This window comes from Desmodus rotundus, chromosome 6 (assembly GCF_022682495.2).
Source record: "Desmodus rotundus isolate HL8 chromosome 6, HLdesRot8A.1, whole genome shotgun sequence".
Taxonomy (NCBI): Eukaryota; Metazoa; Chordata; class Mammalia; order Chiroptera; family Phyllostomidae; genus Desmodus; species Desmodus rotundus.
In genome coordinates, this window is record NC_071392.1 from 102,121,744 (window position 1) to 102,144,047 (window position 22,304).

Consider the following 22,304-nt stretch of genomic DNA (forward strand, 5'->3'; position numbering starts at 1 on the left):
GTCAGCCTACGCTTGTAGTAAATGTTATTTTAGCATTATCAAACTGTGTTATAATCTCTTACGGAATTGTGTCTGTACCTTTTTATTCTGTGATGTCTTACCCTGTTGTCTCCCCCCCCCCCCCACGAGTTCTAGTGCTGTGTGTGAAAAGCACCTAGGGAAGAGAGTGCTCAGTAGCTATGGAAACAATGGAGGATTTAATAGCTGTGTGTCAACCTTCAGAAAATGTGTAAAGCCGTGATTCAGCCACTGTTGATCAGGGCCGTATTCTCGGAAAATACCGTTTTGTTTTGGTTTTTTTTTTCAAAGAAAAGCTCATCAAAATGTTGTGGAATCTTCCTTCTTGCTATTTTTAACTTCATTAACCGAATGACCTTGTGTGAGTGATTTCTGGAGGTTTTCCTTATCTAAAATAAAGAATGAAGATGATACCTACTTTACAGAGATGTGCATTTCAAATGGGACATTTTAGATCACAAGCAGAGTGTGTGCATGTGCGCCCGCCGGGCTGAACTTAGCACCAACACTGTCAGGCGGGACACTTGGAAGGCCCCGCAGTTGGGTCTGTGACCAACTGTGTGAGCCCGGAGCAGGAGAGGGGAGCTCAGCAGCAACACGTCTAAAAAGCCTGAGGATTTGCCTCCAGCAAGCTTCATATGAATCAGTAATATGGTGTCACTCTTTTCCAACAACATTCATTAATTATCGACTGATTGATTACCTGCCATGTAATGGAAGATTTGAATTCTGTTAATGGAAGTCTAACACAATTTCCCAAAGTGAGTTCTGCAGAGAATCGCTTGATGTTAGTAGTTGTTATGGGCTGGGGGGCTGTTTTTGGGGGTGGTGGGTTAGATCATTGAACATCTGTGTCGGAGAATTTCTTTGGTCTCCAGTTCCTGTGAACTGTGGATCTCCAAGACGGGGCTTGGGACGACAGAGCTTTGGTAACGGATGGAACGGGGTTGCTGGTAGTTCTGCTGGTCTCTGGACATGTCGCACTGCCCCTGTACCCCTCTGCCCACCTGGGCACTGCCCTTTGTCAGGTGTAGAACACAGGGCCAGAGGCCAGAGCCTAGCAGCCAGGATGGGGGGAGGTGTGATGCTACCATGGGAGGGGCACATGAAGGAGGCGGGGCTGTCCACCCTGGGGGGCGGGGGGGGGGGTTCGGTGTAGGGTGGAGGTGAAGGTGATTGAAAATACCTGAAGTGGGTGAAAAGGTTTTGACCCTTCTGTCAAGGGGCAGAATGAGAGCCAGTGGGTGAAAGCGACGGGGAACCATACTGGACCCAACCTAAAGTAAAATTTTCTTTGAAGATGGCTGTATTTTACATGCTGGCTCTGTGTTCTTAAAAGGTATAGTTTTGGGGTGGTGTGAAAGCATTAGATGTTTTTGAAAAGTGGTCTTTAAAATTCCATCCAATCCCAAGTCCATAAGTTTGTGATTTTTTTTTTTGTTGTGTGAAATTTACTTCCTCAGCCTTTTATTTTTTTTTCAGCATTGTGCTCATTCCTGTGGATAATTAGAAAAAGCAGTAATGAGATGTGGTTTGTGTCATTTACTAGTTGGATGACAAGACTGACACAAGACAGTTGTTCGCAAACAAGGCAAAATGTAAACAGAAGGCTCATTTTTGATCATCGGCCACAGAACTCAGATTGGAGAAGGGGAAGACCCGAGAAGTGTGCACACGGGGGTCTGAAGGGTCAGTAGGGTCTGCATGGCAGAAAGGACAGAGACGCCGCGGGTCCGCAGAAGCGGGGCAGTGTGGGTAAACCTGCAATCAAGAAAGATCCATTCGGCAGCTTTGTGTAAGAGAGAAGGATTTGAGAGCTATGTCCTTAAGAAACCCTGAGGAGATTGTGGCTAAAGCATGGATAGAGCGAGGCCTTAAAGCCTAGTGGTTAGAGCGTGGGTCCATTTGATTCAAGTCCACTTTGCTGTTCACCTATGTGGAGAAACTGAGGCCTAGAAGTTGACTGTAAATTGGATTGTTTACTTGCCTCTTAAGATAATTATGTAATTAAGTGCTCAATAAATGTTACCTACCGTTACCTAGATTGTGTAACTGAAGTTCCCTGGAACTGTGGCTCTGGAATTGGGGTCCTCAGACCAACCACGTAGCATCACCTGCAAGCTGGTTCCAAGCGCAGTTCCCCGCAGCCGCTCCCTGACTCAGTGGATCTGTCTCGGGGTGGGGCCTGGGAAGCCGGCCTGAAAAAGCTCTGGGGAGAAAGGCAGGGCAGAGTTAGAGAATACTTTAGAGCACTCCTGCACCAGGACTCTGGAACTAAGAAAGGGAGAAATAAAAGAGGGGCTCGGCTGCAGTGCCCTTTACCTTGCGGAGCTGAAAAGCACGGGGAAGACTGGGAAATCTGTGGGGAAGGAGGTGGTGTGTTTTTTGCAGGAACTAACAGCTTTTACACGCAGTGTTCAACAAGTACTTGTTTTTTATTAGTGAAGACAACCGGTTCCTAGTATGTGGGGAATGGAAGGAGGATTTCAGGGCAGTTACATATCATATGTATAATGTATATGTTCTGTAGCCCAAGTGGTAAAAAAAACACCGCAGAACCACTTTAGAAATCTGGTACGGGGTGAAGTTGAAATCTTACGTCTAGCAGGTGTTTATGGACTGCCTACCCACTGTGACCAGGCACCGTGCTGCCGGCTGTGAATAGAGAATGAGATGCAACTCTCATTTTCAGATGCTTCAGAGAAGTGCACTTTTTAAAGGCTGTGAAGCTTATCTTTTTCCATAACTTTTTCCAGCTACAGAATAAACATGATCTGAGCCATTCTCTGCCCACGCCAGAAGTTAGGCACCGGGTTGCCTGGCACTTTACGCACGGCCTGATTTGCCAGTGCCACCTCATTTCTGCAAGCATCCTGAACATCGACTTCCTTCGTTTATTAGTTTATGCCTCATGATATACCTTAAAGATGATTTGAAATCTTGTGAAAGATTTTACGTCCCCCTTCAATGGGGGCCACCTGGGGTTTTGGATATTGAGGTTGTGCCAGTGGGCGGGTCCCAGTTTCTCCCCCATCACCAGCACTAGCTCCAAACACAATAGCCAGAGATAAATTGACTTAAACTTCATCCATTTAGTTATGTGGTGCTCATTATGTATAGGACACTGGGAAAGTAATGGTGAAACTCAACAAAGTTCCACGTTAACAACAAAGTGCCTCTAAGTGAGGAGCCAGGGCAGCCCGAGGCCGTGCTTACAGGGTTTGGAGAGGGGTTTGGAGGGGCGCTGGCTCTCTGCGGAGCACCTGCCGGGCCTGGCTGGAGCCAGCCAAGTGTCCAGAGGATCCCTAACATGCACCAGAGTTTTGATTTGTAACGGTCCCACCCTGTAAGACACCCCCTTTCGCAGCGGTGAGGGGAAAGTGCGTACATTGCATGGTATTTGGGAGTGCACGTGGAATGCAGGAATTACATGCACTTCTTTTATCTCTGAGTTTCGTATGGTATGGCAGAGAGACTTAAAGAAAACCCAGTGGAGCTCCCTTTGCAAAATGACAGTGATTGGGCAGTTAATCTGAATAATCGTTTGTAAAGAATATGATTTTTGTTTTCTGTTTTTATTAAGATACAATTGATGTATAGCATCTCACTAGTTTTAAGTGTACAGTATCAGGATTTGATATTTGTATATCTTGCAAAGCGAGTATGTTTCGGTTGACACGTGCACTTAGTCCCTGCTTTTTTCCCCCATTGCGTTGGAGAGTGGGGCTGAGGTGGGTGGGTAGTGAGTACTGCTTACATTCTTTCAGCATCTTCTTTTTCTACCCAGACACCCCAGAGAAAAGCAGCTGGGGCCTTAGTCCACCACTTTCAAAAGGCAGCCAAGACCGGACCTGGGTCTGCGTGCTGCATTAGGCAGAGCAGTCACCGGCTTCACTGCTGTGTAGAGCCACGGAGTATTGAGAAGGAGATTCAGAGAGATCAGAGATCTTTTTGAAATGTTCTCATTGCTCCAGGAAGGTCTTTCTGATCACTACCTTGCTAGAATACAGATTAGGTATTTGAAGACCCGGTGGAGTATACTTTCTTAAATGTGTGTGTTTTCGGAAACTGCTGGCTAGCGACAGAAAGTCCCCCTAAATCCGACTAGCTACACAAGGCATGTCAGTGTCCTGAAATCGTCAAACCCAGTATGGGAAACAGTTGTGGCATTTGTAGGGTTTTAGAGCGGAGAGAGGTTAAAAACAAACAAACCCCAAGTCATGTGTGGCTTTTTGTATGTTTTGTTTTAATGGCTGCTTTGGAATTCACCTGTGGTTCCCCTCCTTTCTCTCTTCCGCAGTGAACACCTACCTCTTCATGATGCAAGCTCAAGGCATTCTGATCCGGGACAACATGAGGACAATAGGTGCTCAGGTGTATGAGCAGGTGGTTCGCAGTGCTTACGCCAAGAGGAATAGCAGCGTGAATGACTCAGGTATGTTTTTAGCACAGACGTGGTCTGCTTAGAATGTCTCCTCCCTGGAGAAGGAAGTTCGGTTCAGGTAATTATCTCTGGTGGAACAAAATGTGTTGTGGAAGCAGGACGGTTTGGCTGAGTCTTACCTTATCACTGACAAGAAGCTCTTGCAAAACGAGTCCTTGTTTGTTTTGCTAATAGTATGTGAAGTGTGTACAGATGACTCCGTTGTTGCTCCTAATACTTTTCAGGGATGGGGAGGAAAGACCCCCTTTTCAGTGTGGCTGCCCCCAGGAGGCAAATTAAGCGTATTGTAGGACACCAGCAGAACAGAAGCACTAAAAGCTGTTCCTGGAAGTAATTTCACAAAAAAATGTATTCCTACAGCCAGTGAGGAAAGCCAGAACTTGGGGTGGACTTCCTGGCACCCATGTTATGGCTTCACATCGCGGGATTTGTCTGTTGTGTTCTTTGCGTCGCTCGTGGTGAGGGCAACGTTCCTGTTGTTTTCAAAGCTAATGCAGCCTGGTCGCCACCCAGGAAGAGTCGCTCCGACTCAGTTCTTCCTGTTGGACTCTACTTGAACTTGTTCCACCGAGTAGGACTCATTATTTATGAATGCTTAACAAGCTTTTATCGTGTAATAACCCTGTCATTCAGGACAGTTCCCACAGATTAAAGAATGGCTTCTGGAAGAAGTTTACTGGGTCACCCGGGTTTCTCTCCCCAGTCGGGTGCCGTTTTCACACTACAGTTCAGGGGCAGCTCCGTGGCCGAGTCTGGTGGTCAGATTCCTTCAGCCTTGAAGGAAGCGCTCCAGACGGCGGAGCTAACCATTGCAGCGATGGACATGAGAGTGGGCGTTTCTGCCTCGTTCTTTGGAACTTTTACCTGCGGCTTTTATTATTTTATAAGCACTAATTACATAAAGAGGGAAAACGAGCACAGGTTAGATGGCCTGCCTACAGTACATCATAAGAACTTGTTTCTGAATCACAGCTTTGACTGTTTTTATAAGACTGTGTACATAGGCCGGTCTTTACCTTTGAGAGAAAGCTGTCTTTTTTATGTCTCTTTTTAACTCTTCCAAAAATTGAACAAAGGAAGTATTTCCAGATGGTTAAGTGGGACTTGTCCAGCCTTGAGGCTTGTCCAGTCTAGTCAGGGTTGGTTTCCATTTTAAAAGTAGATTCTGAGATTTTATCCTGCTCAGCACTCGTGATTTGCCTCTTATTTCTGTAACTGAGGACAATGTGCTTTCCTATGGCTTCTTACTGCTTTCGCTCAAGCCTCGCACCCTAAAACATGTATATTTTTCCAAGGTAGTCCGCCCTTCAAATGAGTCCTTCCTTCTTCGGTAGTGAGTTCTAAGTTAGTCCACAGCTCACTGGAGACTGTGAAAGTGCTTGGCAGATGTTGCAGGTGAGGATTATTCTCTGGTAGTTGAGAACTCAGAGAAGACATTGCCTCTTGAAGGGAAGTTGAGCCTTTAGAATTGACCGCACCCTGGTCCTGGCAGGCGGCTCATTTGTTGAGGGTGTTGTCCTGCTTCCCTAAGGTTCCAGGGTTGACCCCCGTTCGGCCACGTACAAGAATGAACCCATGAAGCCGTGGGCGGGTGAAACGGCAGGTCGATGTTTCTCTCTTTCTCTCTAAATTAATTTAAAAAATAACTTCAAAAAACGAAAACAAAATTGACCACATCCTAATTTATCGATCTATCCTGCTGGCCAGCTTAGCAGCAACAAAGGACCATAGGTAGCAAACCAGATATGCTTTTAGTACTTCCTTTTTCTTTTTCTTTTTTCAAAAAGCAAATAATCGATTTCGAGAGGGTTTTTTAGCCGAACTGTGGTCTCAGGACAAGTTGCCAGAGCTCTGAACCACGCCTGAAAGAGGAATCCCTGCAGCTCCCAAAGTCGCGGGAGGAGGCCGGGCACATTTTTGTTCACAACGCGTCGCGTGGGGCGTTCGGCTTGCAGGCGGTCTACACACGCGTCGTCTAGAGTGTGGCGCGGTCAGGGCGGCGGGGCTTTCACGTGCAGCACAAATCACCTCGGGTGTGGGGGTGAGTGCCCTGGTCATGTGACTTTCCCTCAACCCTGACCCACACCAGCTTCAGGGTGTGTGGAGAGACTGGGGAGTCCTTTGCTGTTCCACAGCTCCCTGCCCTGTGTCACTCTGGGTAAAGGAACGTCTGTGCTGCCATGACATTTGTCCGGTCCAAGTGTCCGTGCGTCTCCGAGGGTGGGTGGTGCTAGGACGTCTTTGTGGGCATTTGGCGAGGCGGTCTGTTCTCTCTGCGAAGTTAGAGGGGCACCCCGGCAGGTCCGAGCCTGCACCCAGGCTCGTCCAGAACACAGGTCGCATTGTCCTTGAAAACAGCACAGAAGGAACTGGCACCCTTAGATGGCATACCCAGGGACCCATTATTATTTGACTTTGCGTGCATTTCTCAAATTACCATACACCAAAGTCATTCTTCCCATCACCCGTCCCTCTAGTTGGAGTCATACATTCTGTGTTTAATGTGTCACTGTTTCCCTTGTAAATCGGAAGTCTTTGCCGTTGGGGGCTGTGTTATTATGCTATCACATGGAATCCTCACAAGTGTCGGGGGGCTTTAACGCAGCCCCCCGGCCCCCCATGGATGAAGAAAAAGACTACCAAGACATGATCTGCTTGGGGAGGAAAGGTGGCCGCTTCTCTCAAAGGAGAAGGGCCCAGAGCCTTTCTCTCCAGGGGCTTTTATTAGGTTCATTCACACAGGAATACGGATAAAGCTCATCAATCATTGTCAGCCAGTAAGGGTTAAACAATACATGATTTACAGAGAACTTTGAGGGCTTATTCTGAGTTACAGCCAATTAGTTAGAGGGCCATAAAACTTAAGGCGCCAGACTCATCTCAGGTCTGGACCCTTATCTCTTAAACTGAGGGTACAAATTAAGTAGGTTTCACAGGAATGTATGTATTTTTCTTAGGCCTGATTCCCTAGGGAATCCGCCCCTCCCAGCACAGGACTGCACTGCCCTCTGTCATTGCTTCAGGCTTAAGTCAGGCAAGGGAAGTAAGGCAGCCAAGAGATTAGGAGACTTCTTGCAGACAGAATGAGGACTCAGGCTATTTCAAAGCCGAGGGGCGAGGGTCCATCGCCCCCTTTTTCCACAGCCCCCCGAGTCCTTCCCTGCGAGCTTATCCCTGGTGACCAGAGCCTGTCTTAGGTTGATCCTCCCTTGAGGATTCTTACCCGTCATTGGCTAACTGGCCAAGCTCAGGGCCAAGCAGGGTGAAGTGGACAGAGGTGGCACACCTGCCAGGGAGACAAGCTTTGTCTCCTTAGTGGCTTATGGTCCCAACTCTGATTCAGCCTTAACCATGGGGGGTTACAGCCTCTGAAACCAGGCTGGGTGGTTCCCAACACACAAGGACTCAGTAAGGTAACGACTGTGTCCCCAATTTAGGGATGAAGGGGTCAAAGCACACAGGAGTGGCAAGACGATGCTGCAGGGGGCTGGGACTTGCTAACCACTGTGTCCCCGGTGCCTTGTGCGCCGCCTGGAACACGAGAGACACTCAGTAGATTATTTTTGAGTGTGTGAGTGAATAGATTTATTGAGAAAACACATTTAAAGCTTCCTCACCTAATCCTGAGATTACCGTCTCGATGGGCGTCTTTGTCATTGACACATCTTTAGCCAGTCTCAAAAAAGAAGTACCATTTCTTTGGAAGTGTATCCAGTGAAAGCCAGTCATTTTTACTCATTTCAAAGCGGTTCTCTGCCTACTCTGCCTGGCACGGTCAGAGAGTGTCTGGCCCACTGCTGCAGGTACGGGCCTCAAGAGCGCTGACTCTTGAAGGGCGCTAACTCTTCCTATCGGACAGATGCCGTCCCCGTGACATCTCCCTAGCTTGTGCAAGTGCCTGCGTTTCCTAAGCAGAGAGGCAATGTTTGTTTGTTTTTCTCAATGGGAGGGGAAAATGGTGGTTCTTCCTGGAGTCTTTTGGACAGCACTTCCCACACCCAGCTCAGCTAGATTTGGTAACATAAGGGAGAAGGCAGATTTCTGCCACACCCCATACTGGGGTGGCCACCTCAACCATGACTGCACATTAGAACCCCCAGGGTGGGGGGCGCTTTATAAAATACTGATGCCTACACCATGTCCCCAGAAGTTCTTATTTAGTCAGCCTGGGCATTACGATTTTTAAAAGCTTCTAGATGATTCTGATGGCAGCCAAAGCTGCTCGACCACTGGTGTGGGATAAAGTTGAATAAGTAGGCCATTTGAATCTGTAGGTGGAAGGATGTCTGTTGTTCTCCCATTTCATAGGTGTAGGAACAGCTGCCTTCTTGCCCTTCTACCGTCCTTGCTGGAAGAACATGGCCAGATTTGGAGAAGATTAGCTTTAAATGGAAAGGAAAACTGCGGCCTTGGACACCCAGCAAGCTTGTTTTTTTCTTGCAGCAGTGCCCTCGCCTGCTTCAGAAGAGTAAGCCATGGCAGTGTGGTGTCCCTGTGGGGTGTCTGCGTGCGTCCACTCCTTCCTAGGTGGCCGGACAAGGGGCCTGGGCCCCACGATGACCATGCAGTTCTACCAGGCCGTGAGCAATTAGTGCCCTCCGCCTCTTTCACTTCCTTAAAATCTGTGTCTCCAGAACTTAAAATGAAAAATGAGGAAATTAGGGGGTTTGAGAAGTTTTTCCCACAGATGACTATTACGGGGCTTATTATGGAGGACTTCCACTTAGGAGTTGTGTATTTGAGGGTTTTTTTTTTTAATTATACTATTTAGTAGCCAGAGGGAAAAAATATATGGTGTTTTGTTTTGTCCTGTTTTGCTCTGTGCTAGTTGCTACCAGGCTTGTTATATCAGTATTTGAAGGAAGTAGAAAGGAATTTATGTGACTTTAAACCCCCAAACGTAGGATTATTAAAGTTAGCAACTGTCTCCTCTCCTACGTGTTTTTGTTGTTGTTGCTGCTGATTTTGTTTTTATTTTTGCTTATGTCATCGTCATTGCCCAGGATTATTATTCTCTTCTGTTTTTTGTTGATTTGCTTAAGAAAATGCTTATTATAATACTTCTGGGAATTTCCTTGCCTTCTTTGGAAAATGTAATTTCTGTGATGCTGTTTTAAAGAGAAGAGCACATGTGTGTAATTAAGAAGCAGAATCAGAATCATCCAGAGTAATGATTGGTACGGAGGGTTTTTGACACAGCTTTTATGAAGTGTTACCGTATTTTGCCCTGTACAACGCGCTCCGGAGTATACTGCACACCCGCATTTTTGGCCCAAACTTTCAGGGGAAAAAAATCTTTCGTTTTAATTTTTTAATTCAATTATTTATTTATTTATATTTAGAAACAAAACTATTATCGTATTCCAGGGTATTACTTTGCATACAGATATTGTTATTGCTTTCTATAGTTACACTTATAATGCATAATCATAAATAAAAGAATTAGAGACATTTAAATAGATACAGAATTAGTACTACCCACATATAATGCACATCCTTATTTTTCCCTCAAAAACCTGGGGGGAAATGTGCATTATACACAGCAAAATATAATAATTAATTACCTTTTCAAAAGGTAATTTGAAAAGGTAATTAGCTTAGGACAGGTGTGCATGTGTGCACCGAGAACTTTGGATTCATTTCAGTGTAAGTGTAATTTTACCTTTGGGGTTAATGCCGACTTGGTTTATGTCTTTATGTAAATGGAGGTGTAGTGTTTTTCAGGAAAGCTACAGCTTAAAAGGACAGAAAGAGTTCCGTGTCTTTCTTTCCCTGTTCGGAGACTGTTAAAACCCTCTCCAAGTCGCCTCTCACTGAGTTCCATCCTCCAAGTGCTTGAGGAGTGGGCAGCCATGTGCCCATATGAAGGGCTCACTGTATTAGCAGTTTGATTCTTGGAAGCCATCTCACAGTGCTTTTTAAAAAGCGTCTGAGTTGAAGATTCTGGGATTTCAGGGTGCAAAGTGAATTTGAATAGGAAGTTTTAATGTTCATAGAATCAGCGAATCTAAAAGGGCTGGTGGGGGAGATTTTACAGCTCTGCGAAGATAGCACAGTGTAATGGAAAGGTCACTGGCCCAGAGCTTCGCCGGCTCTCTGTCAGGTGCTGGCCGAGTCTCCCTGTACGAGTCCTACGTGAGGTGCCTCAGTTTCCTTACCTGTAAAAATAGAAGAGGTTGGAGGGGCTCCCTTTACACAGTCCCCTAGGACAAAGGTGTCTGCTCCACACACTTAAAACCCACGAAATGACACCAAAGAGAGGTGTGTGCTGCAGGTGTGTGTACACGTGTAACGTTGTAAACCCTTAAGAATGAAGAGAACAAGAAAGGAAATCACAGCAAAAATTTTGGAAGTTGGAAAACAGATGGACCACTCAAAAAGGACTTAATAGACCCCCCAAAAGTGATTGCTAATGTGGCAGCAGGGAAGCCATCACCCACATCAGTTTATACCCCAGAATCTTCCAGAAGCTCAGAAACTAGCAGTGGAGATACTTTTGGAGATAAGGATAAAGGTGGCAACTTAGATAAAGGTTGGTTGGAAGCTGTATGAAAAGCAGTCGGATACCCAGGCCCCCTTCCCCCAGTCGGCAAAGGACTGGAGACTTGATAACCTGCCAAGATGGTGAAATGGAGGGTCCCTCACCTTGGGCTCACCTGGCTTGGGTTAGGTGTCCTCAGTTCCAAGAAGCTGTAGCCAAGACTGTCCTGTTGTGGCAGGAGTTTAGAATAGACTTCTCTGGGCCATGTGACGGGACCAAGAGGAAACACCCAACGATATTGACTCTGGACGTTTCTAAACCAAACTCCTGGCCAGAACACCCTATGACACAGGACCTCCATCCAAACTCTTGCAGTTAGCTGATCGGTACCCCGCTCTTCCGTATTAGCAGATGACCGCAGATTGCCGAGCTAGGGATCGAAACAGACAAGGAGCAGCAGGCTGGAAGAAACAGACTGTGTGGGGAGAGGAATATTAAAACTGCAATGATATATATTCCCCAGGGTAAGAGGAAAAGGATAGCAAATTGTGAAACAAGAATATGTCGTAAGAAATGAACATTCAGAAAAGATAAAGGACTCTTTGGAACTAAAAATGTGACAGTGGGAAAGATCATTAAAAGAAGAACTGGGTAAAATTGAGGAAATTGTGGGGTAGCAAAGTGGGAGTGGTCAACACAGTGGGCAAAAACAGACCCCCTAGCAAGGCACATCAGTGTGGAATTTTCTGAACAAGGAGAAAGTTCTTTACACTTCCAGAAAGGCGTGACTGGTCCCCTTTGATAAGGGTCAAGGATTAGAATGGCTTTGGCCTTAATAGCTGCAGAGGAATCCAGAGGCACCAGAGGAATCCAGAGGCACCCGGACAGCACCTTCACAATTCTTTTTTTCTTTTAAATGGCTTTTTAAAGTTTATTTATTTCTAGAGAGGGGGAAGGGAAGGAGAAAGAGAGGGAGAGAAATAGTCAGATACACAAGGTTTCAGAATCACTTCCCATGTCCCCTTCTTAGAATGGGCTCCATTAAATGAGAAAAAGGGAGAAATTGAACTTGGGAAAACAAGGTTCAGTACAGTAAAGAGGGGGAGGCATCTCCGGGACACTGAAGAAGGGAGGTCCGAGCGGAGCATCTGTTCGTCAGCAGGAAGGACAGCCCGTTGGAATTGGAGTGGGGCTGCAGGCCGGGGCCTCACGTGGAGGATGGAACGAGGAGAGTACCTGAGGCCTGTGAACGTCATAAGCGAAACGCAGTATTGAAGGGCGTGGTGTTGAGTCCGTCCTTACCCCATATAAAACTTGGCAAACAGAAAAACAAGAGTCACTCCGGGAAAAACCCATGCAGGAAAGGAAGGAAAAGTAATTATAACTCCCTGCATTTCTCAGCTATGATTAGCATCCATAGAGTCGTCACAATATAATGCTAAAGACTGTGCTAGTCACAGTTATCATACATGACTGCTGGGAGACTGGAGGATGGGGACGGTGTGTGCGTGCTGGGGCAGGGGGAAGGGAGGGCAGTCCTCCTTCCCACAGTGGGAAGGCAGCAGGTGAGAGTGAGGCCTAAGATGGAAGCACCATGATTAACCATGTAGGGAATAGGGGTAACTAACAGAGCAGTTGGCTAACGGAAGTGAGGGTAGTTCCTTTAGAGAATAAGGTACAGGGGTGCTGTGCTGTTTTCGTAGTTACACGGTGGAGTTGACTGTACCCTGACTGCATTTAAAGCTGCGATATCAGTAAGGATAGAAACGCTGGTTAAAACAGTATCACCCGGGTAACATTGTCATCGATGAGCTCAAATCTGTAGCTGCGGTGCAGAGCCAGTCCGGAGTCCTGCTTCACGGAGAAGGGCGTCTGAGGAGAAAGCGCATTCGGTAGCCCCCCAAGAACTGCGGGACTGATCGCGTGCACCAGACTGAGTCGCCTCCTTTTCTTGCCTCTAGATTACCCTCTTGACTTGAACCACAGCGAAGCCTTCCTGCAAACCACAACTTTTCTTCCTGAAGACTTCACCTACTTCGCAAACCACACCTGCCCCGAAAGGCTCCCTTCCATGAGTGAGTAGAGCTCTCGCTGATCGCCCTCTCTTTTGAAACTGCTCTTTTTTTATTTGGGTGAAGTAGGAGGGAGAGTGTCCTTGCTCTCCCAGTGTGTCTGCCTCTGGAGAGAACCAGGGGCACCTCCCTGCCTTTGGGGGCAGGGGCTGTGGGAGTTACTTGTCCTGACCCTTCCTCACCCCTCTGCAAGGTGGCTCACGTTCTTGGTGCCATTTCCTACATTTTTTCCCTCTTTTCTTTGCACAGGCACCCTTGCTTGTAACTTGGGGTCTATTAGGACGTCCTAGAGAAAGTATAGGCAACCAGCTTCATAGAGTATAAATCTTACACTAATTATAACTCGTTTGATGCGAGAGAAGTTATTTTCTTAACAAAGTGCTAGTTAAAAAAGTTCTTGGATCTTCTCCTCCTCCATTCCTTCTTTCTTGGAATCCCATGCGTAATCTAAAACAAGGACAAGAAAGTATTATACCTTTTCTGTGTCTTAGTTCCGCTTTCTTAACTCAGAGATGATGCGTGTGCTGAGTTTGGACGTGGCCAGCCAGGGTCACCAAGAAATTACTTAGGACAGTGAGTCCGTACATGCCTCGGGAGCACACGGAGATGGCTCCAAGCTCGGCCGCTTTTCTCCTTCCTCTGAGAAGTTCAGCTGCTGTTGTGCTTGTTCTTAATTTCTTCCTACACCCTAGGCAGAAGCAGGACTCTCAAGCCTTAGTTTCTTGATTTGCTGCTTTCCCCAGTAATGGCGATGACCTGAGGTTCAGTGAGTTGGAAAGCAGAGGAAGGGACTCCCACCCCTATTAAAAGCATAGTAATCTGAAAAGACGTTGAACTTCTCCAGAGAGTAAAGGCTTGGACACAGGGGGAAAGAATCTATTGTTTTCCAGCCTTTTACTTTTTTTTTCCTCCTCTCTCTCTGTTCAGAGGGCCCAATAGACATAAACATGAGTGAAATTGGAATGGACACCATTCATGAACTCTTCTCCAAGGACCCAGCCATCAAGCTCGGAGGCCACTGGACACCTTCCGATTGCGTGCCCCGATGGAAGGTAGGGTGTGGGGTCAGACCTGAAGCGCTGGGAAGCCCACTTGGGACTCGCCACTGTTTCGAATCACCACGGGATTCCCTGACTATAGCATCGCGCAGTTTGCTTCCTACTACCCGATGGAAGTATTTGCATTTGATGAAAATGTTCTGGAGGAATGTGTTTCCCTGAGGGCTCTTCTGTAGCCACAGAAATTTGCATCCTTCTGATGACTGAGCAGGCCCCTTTTGTCTTCCTCCAGGACTGTTGTAAGCAGGGGCAGGGGGATTGGTGGGTCCTTTACGACACATTTACAGCAGCCGTCTTCACAAATTCAGTGCTTAGTGCCTCCCTCGCCATTCTTACTGTACGTGTAGCAGGGTGAGAAGTGGAGAGCGCCAGCTGGAGGGTGAGGATTTTAAAGTGAGGTCGCCGTGGGGCAGCCACGATCAGAGCAGATCTGGAACGGTTTCCTGCCCGCGGCTAGAATGTAAAATCAATTTAATGACCATCATTCAATCAATACCTATGTTAAAGTTCATTGCACATTGAAGTACTGTTTTGTGAAGTGTATTTTAGTTATGTGTTTATATACATCTGTGGAGCTACGTGTACTCGGTCACCGTGTGGTAGAATGTATGTCTTCCCCCGGCTGCGGTCTAGAATGAATTCATTCAGCAGGCCCACTACGCGCACAGTGTGGTATGTAAGAACAAGGTCCACTTACTTCCAAGGGTTGACTTGCCAAAGTAGTTCTTCCTTTAGAGGAAGTTGAGGGCAAGGCAGCCTCCCAGCCCTACTCCCCAAGAGCTGGTCACCGATTCTGCAGAAGCTGAGGGGACTAACAGGGTGGCCCTTTTGTTTCGACCCCCTGCAGGTGGCCATCCTGATCCCCTTCCGGAACCGCCACGAGCACCTCCCAGTCCTGCTCCGACACCTGATTCCCATGCTCCAGCGCCAGCGCCTGCAGTTTGCATTTTACGTAATTGAGCAAGTGAGTGGGCGGTCCTTCTTTTCCCAGCCTTCTTCTGAGGCAGCAGTTTAGAGTGGACTTCCAACCAACCCGTCTGCGGTGGGAGGAGCCCATAAAACTGAAATCTTGTCATTGAGTCAACCTGAGGTGGGAGGGGAGACGGAGAGCCATTCCGTGCTGCTCTTTGAATGTTGCTCAGTCAATAACGCAGATTTGAGTCCAGGGTGGAACTTTGTTTGCCCTTGAACAAAGGGCTCTTGTATGTCGGTTTGCCAGAGATGCATTGGGTGGCGTCTCCAGGCTCCAGGAGATGCCCTTATAATAAGGAGCTGTAAGTAGGAACTGCCAGTGTGTTCCCCTCCCTTTTATGGGGCTGGGTAATTTTCTGGCTGCTGTCTGCCTTTACATGGGCTTATCATTATCACCCCTGCTATTTCTAAGGAACTTGAGGCTAGAGGTCCGGCGGCTTGTGAGTTAGTGCGGTGTGGTGTGGTGTGGGGCCCCTCTCACTTCTGGCCCAGTGGTCTCTCCCCAGGCGGTTTCGACAAGCTTCCGTTAGGCTGGGCTGAGGCAGCAGTGACTTCACTCCAAGAGCCCCGTCCCAAATAAAGTTCTGTTGTTGCAGGTTGGCACCCAGCCCTTCAACCGGGCCATGCTTTTCAATGTCGGCTTTCAAGAAGCAATGAAGGACTTGGGCTGGGACTGCCTCATTTTTCACGATGTGGACCATATACCGGAAAGTGATCGTAACTACTACGGGTGTGGACAGATGCCAAGGCACTTTGCAACAAAATTGGATAAGTATATGTATCTGTGAGTATCATTTCTTCTTAAAGAAGTGAATCTAAGAGGATGGTGAGAGATGCAAAGATGACAAATCCAGTCAGCTCCAACCCAAAGGTCCATCACTGATGAATGCAGGGAGGGATTGTGGTCTCGGCAGTGCAGAGGAGTGGAGCACTGCTGTACGCAACAACATGGATGAGCCTGAAAACGTGCCAAGTGAAAGAAACTGGTTACAAAAGACTACATACGATGTGATTTCATTTACATGGACTGTCCAGAGTAGGCAAATCTGTGGAAACAAAGGAGAATAGTGGTTGCATGGGGTTGGGGGGAGCCGGGGGAATTGAGGAGTACCTGCTGAAGGGCACAAGGCTTCTTTTGGGGGTAACGAAATGTATTAAAATGGATCGTGGTCATGGTTGCACAGCCCTGTGAATGTGCTGAAGCTCATTGAGTTGCGCACTTGAAATGGGTGAACTGTATAGCATGTCAGCGTGTCTCAGTAAAGCTGTTATAAGAAGTGTTCAGTGAGCGCTGGCTGGTGTGGCTCAGTGGATAGAGTGCCGGCCTGCGCACCGAAGGGTTGTAGACCAGGTCCCCGGTTGGGGGGCGTGCAAGAGTCAACCACACGTTGATGTTTCTCTCCCTCTTTCCTCCTCCCTTCTCTCTAAAAATAAATAAAATCTTAAAAAAAAAATGTTCAATGAGCTACTCAGGTTGATGCATCTCGGCTCGAGGAAACAATTTCAGATGGTTCAGGCCAGCGGCACGGAGAGCATTGTTCTATTTGAGACATTGTTCTCCAGTGAGGTGGCCTGTTCTGGAAAAAATCGCTCCAGTGCGCAGAGGATTGATGCTGTACGTCTCCTTTTAGGCTCCCTTATACTGAGTTCTTTGGCGGAGTGAGCGGCTTAACAGTGGAACAGTTTCGGAAAATCAACGGTTTCCCAAATGCTTTCTGGGGTTGGGGTGGAGAAGACGACGACCTGTGGAACAGGTACTGCCCCTCTTCCAGTGTCTTCTAGAAGTGCTGCTTTAGGCTGTGCAATAGGAATAGAATGCGAGCCATGCATGTAATGTGAAATGTTCTGCTAGCCACATTTCAAAAGGTTAAAACAAAGAACAGGTCAAATTAACTTTAAGATAGTAATAAAATATGTTAACAGTGTATTTCTCGTAATGTATCCGGAATGATATCATTTCAACATGTAATTAATGAAAAATGTTAATGAAATATTTTACATTCCTTTTTCTCACTAAATCTTTGAAATCAGCGTATATTTTCCATTCACGATACCTGTCACCAAAACCTCCCCCAACCAGAGGTCGGATGTTAAGTGTCATGCTCATAGGTTCATTCATGAGCTCAGACGAGGCTTGTGTTGTACTAGTTTATGTGAACAACCCTGTGAGTAGTGTGCACTAATGTTCTTAGAGGAGTAAGTGAAGAGCAACAAATAAGGAGTAAATAAGCAAAAGAATTGCCACCTTGTATCTGTTTTCGCTTGGCTTTTAGCTTGGCTTTTAAAAAGAAAGTATGTGTTGGCTATTAATTACAAAGTAATATTTGCTGGTAAAAATTCCTATGATACAAAAGTACATAAACCAGAGTTTAAATCTCAATCCAGTTGCCATCCTATTTCATCCCCAGGAAGTAGCCAATTTTAACAAGCTGTTACTTTGCCGACTTCTTTCTATGCATAGATGAGCAACTCGGACACATCCTCTCCCCCTCCCACCATGTTAATGCAGTGAGAACCACTTCCTTATTTTTAATAATTGCATAGTATTCCTTTATGCACATACACAGTAATTTAATTCTCTCCTGTTGTCGGTAGAATTTTGAATGTCCTTTGTTCACAGGTGCCAATGTTTCTTTAGATTAAATTCCTAATTGTGGAACTATAGAGTGAAGAATTAAATGCACTTTATTTTATTTTATTTTATTTTATTTTATTTTATCTTATTTTTATTTGTCGATTTAGAGAAAGAGAGAAGATAGAGAGGGGAAACATTGATTTGTTGTTCCACTTATTTATGCATTCATTGGTTGATTCTTGTATGTGCCCTGACTGGGGATTGAACCTACAACCTTAGTGTATCGGGACGATGCTCTAACCAACTGAGCTATCCGGACAGGTCAAGAAGTAAACACACTTTAAATTTTGATAGCGATTGCCAAATTTTCCTTCAAAAAAGATTGCAAAAAGATTCTGCCCAGTAGTGCATTAGTATGCCCATTTTCTTTCTTCTTTTTCTTATTGTCATTCAATTACAGTTGTCCCTGCATGCCCATTTTCATATACCACTACCAGCCTTAGAGATAAACAACCTTTTACATTGTGGCCACATCTTAACTCTTCAGCAGTCACATGTGGCTCACGGCTTCTACATTGGACAGAGCAGCTCCCGACCATTCTTGTTCAATCCGATAGATAAAAATGGCATCTCATCCTTTTAATTTTGGTTTCTTAGGAACCTAGCAGGATGAAAAGCTGTTCCGTATTCTTACCTGGTTTGACGGGTCCTTGAGTCCAGCTGGCCCCTCCCAGCACATCTGTTACAGTTCTCATCGGTCTCTCCCCCAGCTCGGGCCGGAGGGCGGCAAGTTAGGTGCAGGAACTGTGGCGGGTTCCCACAGCACCCTGCACAGTCCCAGCACACAGTAGACGTTCCATGTGCACTTATCAGATGAGAGTGTAACTTGGAGTCAGGAGGATATTGAAATAAGATGAAAATGACCACAAACTTCACGTAGAATCCAAAGTCTGTTCATGATTTCTTCGAGCCCTATTAAGTTGCCAGTAAACCCAGCTTGGGAAATCTGTATCACATTAGGAGAATATCCTGAACACCTCCTCTAAATTTTGCTTCCCTCAGAGTGACTTTTCCTACATTGTGAAGTTTTACATCTAGAGATTGTCATGTAAAGTCATTAATCTCCACAGGGATGGGGGAGGTGGGTGGAGACGTCACTTCTACCTAAGTAGGGAAGCTGCGCAGCAACTCCAACTTCTCCGACTTGCTTTGTGGTGGAGGGGAAGGTGTCGTCCGCCCATGAGAAAGGTATTTCTCACAGGACCCAAGCAAGCCACCGAGAGCGCATGGGTGTACACTCGCCTGTTGGACCTGCCACCAAGCACCCGTGTTGACTGTCACCCTCAAGAATTTTGGATTTCATTTTGAATGTGTTTTCTTGTTTCAAAACTGTTTAGTTATTGTAGATTTCTTTTCTAAAGCCACGAACTTACCCAGAGGATATAGGAACTGTGAATACGTAGATGCAGAGGAAGTCCTGTTGTTCAGCTTGGGGTTTCGCCCCCTCGGCCTGGGTTTGCTCGCCTGTAGGACTTGATCGCTGTACCTGAAAGCCCTTCTCTTTGTCTCGTTGTCTCGGGCAGAGTGCAGAACGCGGGCTATTCTGTGAGCCGGCCGGAAGGCGACACCGGGAAGTACAAGTCCATCCCTCATCACCATCGAGGAGAAGTCCAGTTTCTTGGAAGGTTGGTACCATTTACTTACTTCTGTCACAAATGCCCCCTGTAGTTTGCCTCTCCAGATGTCCCAGGGCGCGTGACAACCCCTTGTCTCACACCTCAGCCTCTCTCCAGGTCCTGTCCTGACAGCTGTTCTGTAATTGACATTTGTGTTTTAATTTACGTGTGAGGCAGGCGCTGGAGGGTGACATCAGGCAATTGGTGAAAATTTTGGTTGTAAGGTCTTTTAAGGAAATCACCCGTTCTACATCTTAAGCTTTGTAATCTCCTCGGTAGCCTTCAGAGAGTGGGAGAAAAGTCCCCTTGGGTCCAGGTCTCCATGACGGACACGGACGTGGCCGAGCAGACTCGGCTCCCTTCCTGCAGGCTCTGGCGCTGAGGGGGACCCTGAGCATGCGCTCGGGAGCTTGCAGTCGCTTTGCTGCCCTCTCTGCTCTCGATGAGGAAAACCCGGGCTGGACTCACTGGGGCGTGTGGGCCGAGGGACATCTCTGCACTCCCGGGGGGCTCTCTGTGTCTTTTGTCTATGGGGAGGGAGGACTGGCCCCCAGAGAGCTGACTCTGATGGCGTGAACTCTGTCTTCACGGAGTAACGGGCACTGGACACAGGCTCCAGACCTTCCCATGTGCTGTGTTAGTGCCTTCCGCCCCCGCTCTGTGACCTGGGCAGCCACGGAGCACCAGGAGCCTTGGTTTCCTCGTTTGCTGAGGGGGGGCGATTAAATAAAGGATGTAGTAAGTAAAGCACCTGCCGTGAAATAGGAGGTATTTCTTGTAATAATAACGTTGACCATGGAGCAGCTGAATGGCCGGTCACCCACCAGGTTCCCTCTCCTGCGGTTTCCCTGCTCCATCCTCTGTCGTAAGGAGGTCAGACCTTTGCTCAGAGCCACCTCTGTCCTCTGCACCAACAGGTACGCTCTGCTGAGGAAGTCCAAAGAGCGGCAAGGGCTGGACGGCCTCAACAACTTGAACTACTTCGCAAACATCACATACGACGCCTTGTATAAAAACATTACTGTCAACTTGACACCCGAGCTGGCTCAGGTGACCGAGTACTGAGATGAGGAGAGAACGAGTGTTTGCTTCGCCCCCCACCACTGAGAACACGGCCCGATGGGACGCCCCGAGCCTCTGCCCGGGCAGAGAAGCAGAGCTGCGGCGTCTGACCAAGGGTCCAGGGTCCAGGGAGCAGCGTGAGTGGGGCACATGCACACGCCCTGTCGTTCAGACCCCCCGAGACAGAGGCAGCGAGCTCGGGAGCTGTTTTCATCGGGACTGGCTTCCTCTTTTCACCAGACGGATGTGTGCCCTGCTGCTCTTCCCCCGGTCTCCTGCCCAACACCCTGTCTCAGTCCCCGGCTCAGAACCAGGACTGCGTCCGCAAGGGCCTGCCCCGGAGCCTGCCCCTGCGATGGCCTCGGGGGCTTCTAGGCCTCGGGGCAAAGAGGCAAACCCACCACAGGGCAGCTGTGCTTTAGGGAGAGAAATGAAACTCCACACACCATCCTTCATCTCTGGTGTTCTCTTCAGTTTCATTTTTTAAAAAAATTACCTGCTTTGGGTGGGGGTTGAGGGTGGAGGGGAGGGCCTGGGGAAGATAAATAGACATGTAACAATCACTTCTTGAAGAAGTATAATTGTAAATAAGCCATGTAAAATGCCTTTTTTAAATTTAATTTTATAGCTGGCTTCAATTCAAACTGAGGATTTATATTATTAGATCACTTATTTGGTGGGCAAATGCAGGATCTCAGTTAAAATGCAGTGGAAGAACATATCTCCCAAACTGCTGTCACTTTGGAAGGGCGTGGATTTAGGGCATGTCACAAAAGAACAAAGTAGTCCAATCTCGGTCACTGGGAGCTAGCCTCTGCCACCCTCCATCCCCTCTTCCAAGGTCTTGCTCTTGACTTTTGCTCTGGGTTCTCTCCCCTGTTGGGCACAGACGTCTCTTCGAAATCTGTTGCGAAACAGGGGTTGCTCTTTTGCAGCAAGCTGCTCTCCCTGCTCAAAGCAGACCCCTCAGGGGAGGGCCCACTGGCAGGCACCCCTGGGGCCCTGGCCTTTGCTTTGTCCTTTCATGGCTGTGAAGAGGAAGGATGGGTGGTGTCTTTCCTTCTCTCTCTTCCCATTTTTTTTTTCCTGTGGAACGTGATCACAATTTTTCTGACATCTGTGCCTAAATTACCAACTAGCTTCAGTGATTCCTCTGAATACTTCCTTTTTGGTGTCCGACATTATTAACTAGTCTACAGAACTAATGAGCAATCAAATCATGAGAAGCTCGGCCAGGAGCAGATGCTACCGGTGTGCTATGGGTCAGCTGGGATTCAGGTCAGACCAGACCAGAGCTTTGAAGTTAGACTAACAGGGTTCCAGGGTGCAAGAGCCCCCGCGCTCTGTTTGCCCCCCGGTGAGCTTTTGGAAGTCGGATTCTCAACTGCATTTGAGTGTGTGCCTCTCGGCTTTTCCCCTGAGCCAAATCCCTCGATCCAGAGTCCCTGTGGACTTCTGCAGAATTGTGAAAAATGCCAGTGTTTTTCCTCTCCTTTTCCATAAAACATATTTATAGATCATGATTGGAAGTACTTTCTGAAGAGTACTTCATATTTTTTTTAATTGCCTTGTTTGCCTTCAACTTCCTTAATTTTCATGGTTTACATGGATGTGCGTGTAGGGGTATATTTGTGTGTACACGTGTGGGTTGGCTTTTTTTCCAATGCATGTTGTTGGTTCCATGGACATATGATCCCCACAAGCTGTGGGAGTGATTGGCCAGGCCTCGTTTTTGTTCGTGTTTTTGTTCTTTTGAAGAGTAGAGTGGTATTTAGAAAATCAATTGCATTGCAAAGCTCTTATCAGCTCGCATGAGAGAGCAGGCTGCTGCCCTTGAAAACGCTGGTGAGCTGCATTCTATGTTTTAAAAGATTTTGAGAATTTCATGCTTTAAAAGACCTTCAGGAGGGAACATTGCACACAGGAGTCCGTTCGGTTTTCCTTTG

General features: G+C 47.2%; 1 protein-coding gene across 2 annotated transcripts in view; it reads left to right on the forward strand.

The window, feature by feature from the left end:
• The window catches only part of B4GALT5 (beta-1,4-galactosyltransferase 5), a 63,261-nt gene extending 42,529 nt beyond the window's left edge, over nt 1-20,732 (forward strand). For both annotated transcript variants that reach the window (XM_024559816.4, XM_053926151.2), the window contains exons 2-9: nt 4,319-4,453; nt 12,905-13,018; nt 13,943-14,067; nt 14,921-15,037; nt 15,642-15,829; nt 16,677-16,799; nt 19,204-19,305; nt 20,214-20,732. In XM_024559816.4, the coding sequence (XP_024415584.1) occupies nt 4,319-4,453; nt 12,905-13,018; nt 13,943-14,067; nt 14,921-15,037; nt 15,642-15,829; nt 16,677-16,799; nt 19,204-19,305; nt 20,214-20,361 (1,052 nt within the window). In that variant the 3' untranslated portion in view covers nt 20,362-20,732. The remainder of the gene's footprint in view (nt 1-4,318; nt 4,454-12,904; nt 13,019-13,942; nt 14,068-14,920; nt 15,038-15,641; nt 15,830-16,676; nt 16,800-19,203; nt 19,306-20,213) is intronic.
• The last annotated feature ends 1,572 nt before the right edge of the window (nt 20,733-22,304 follow it).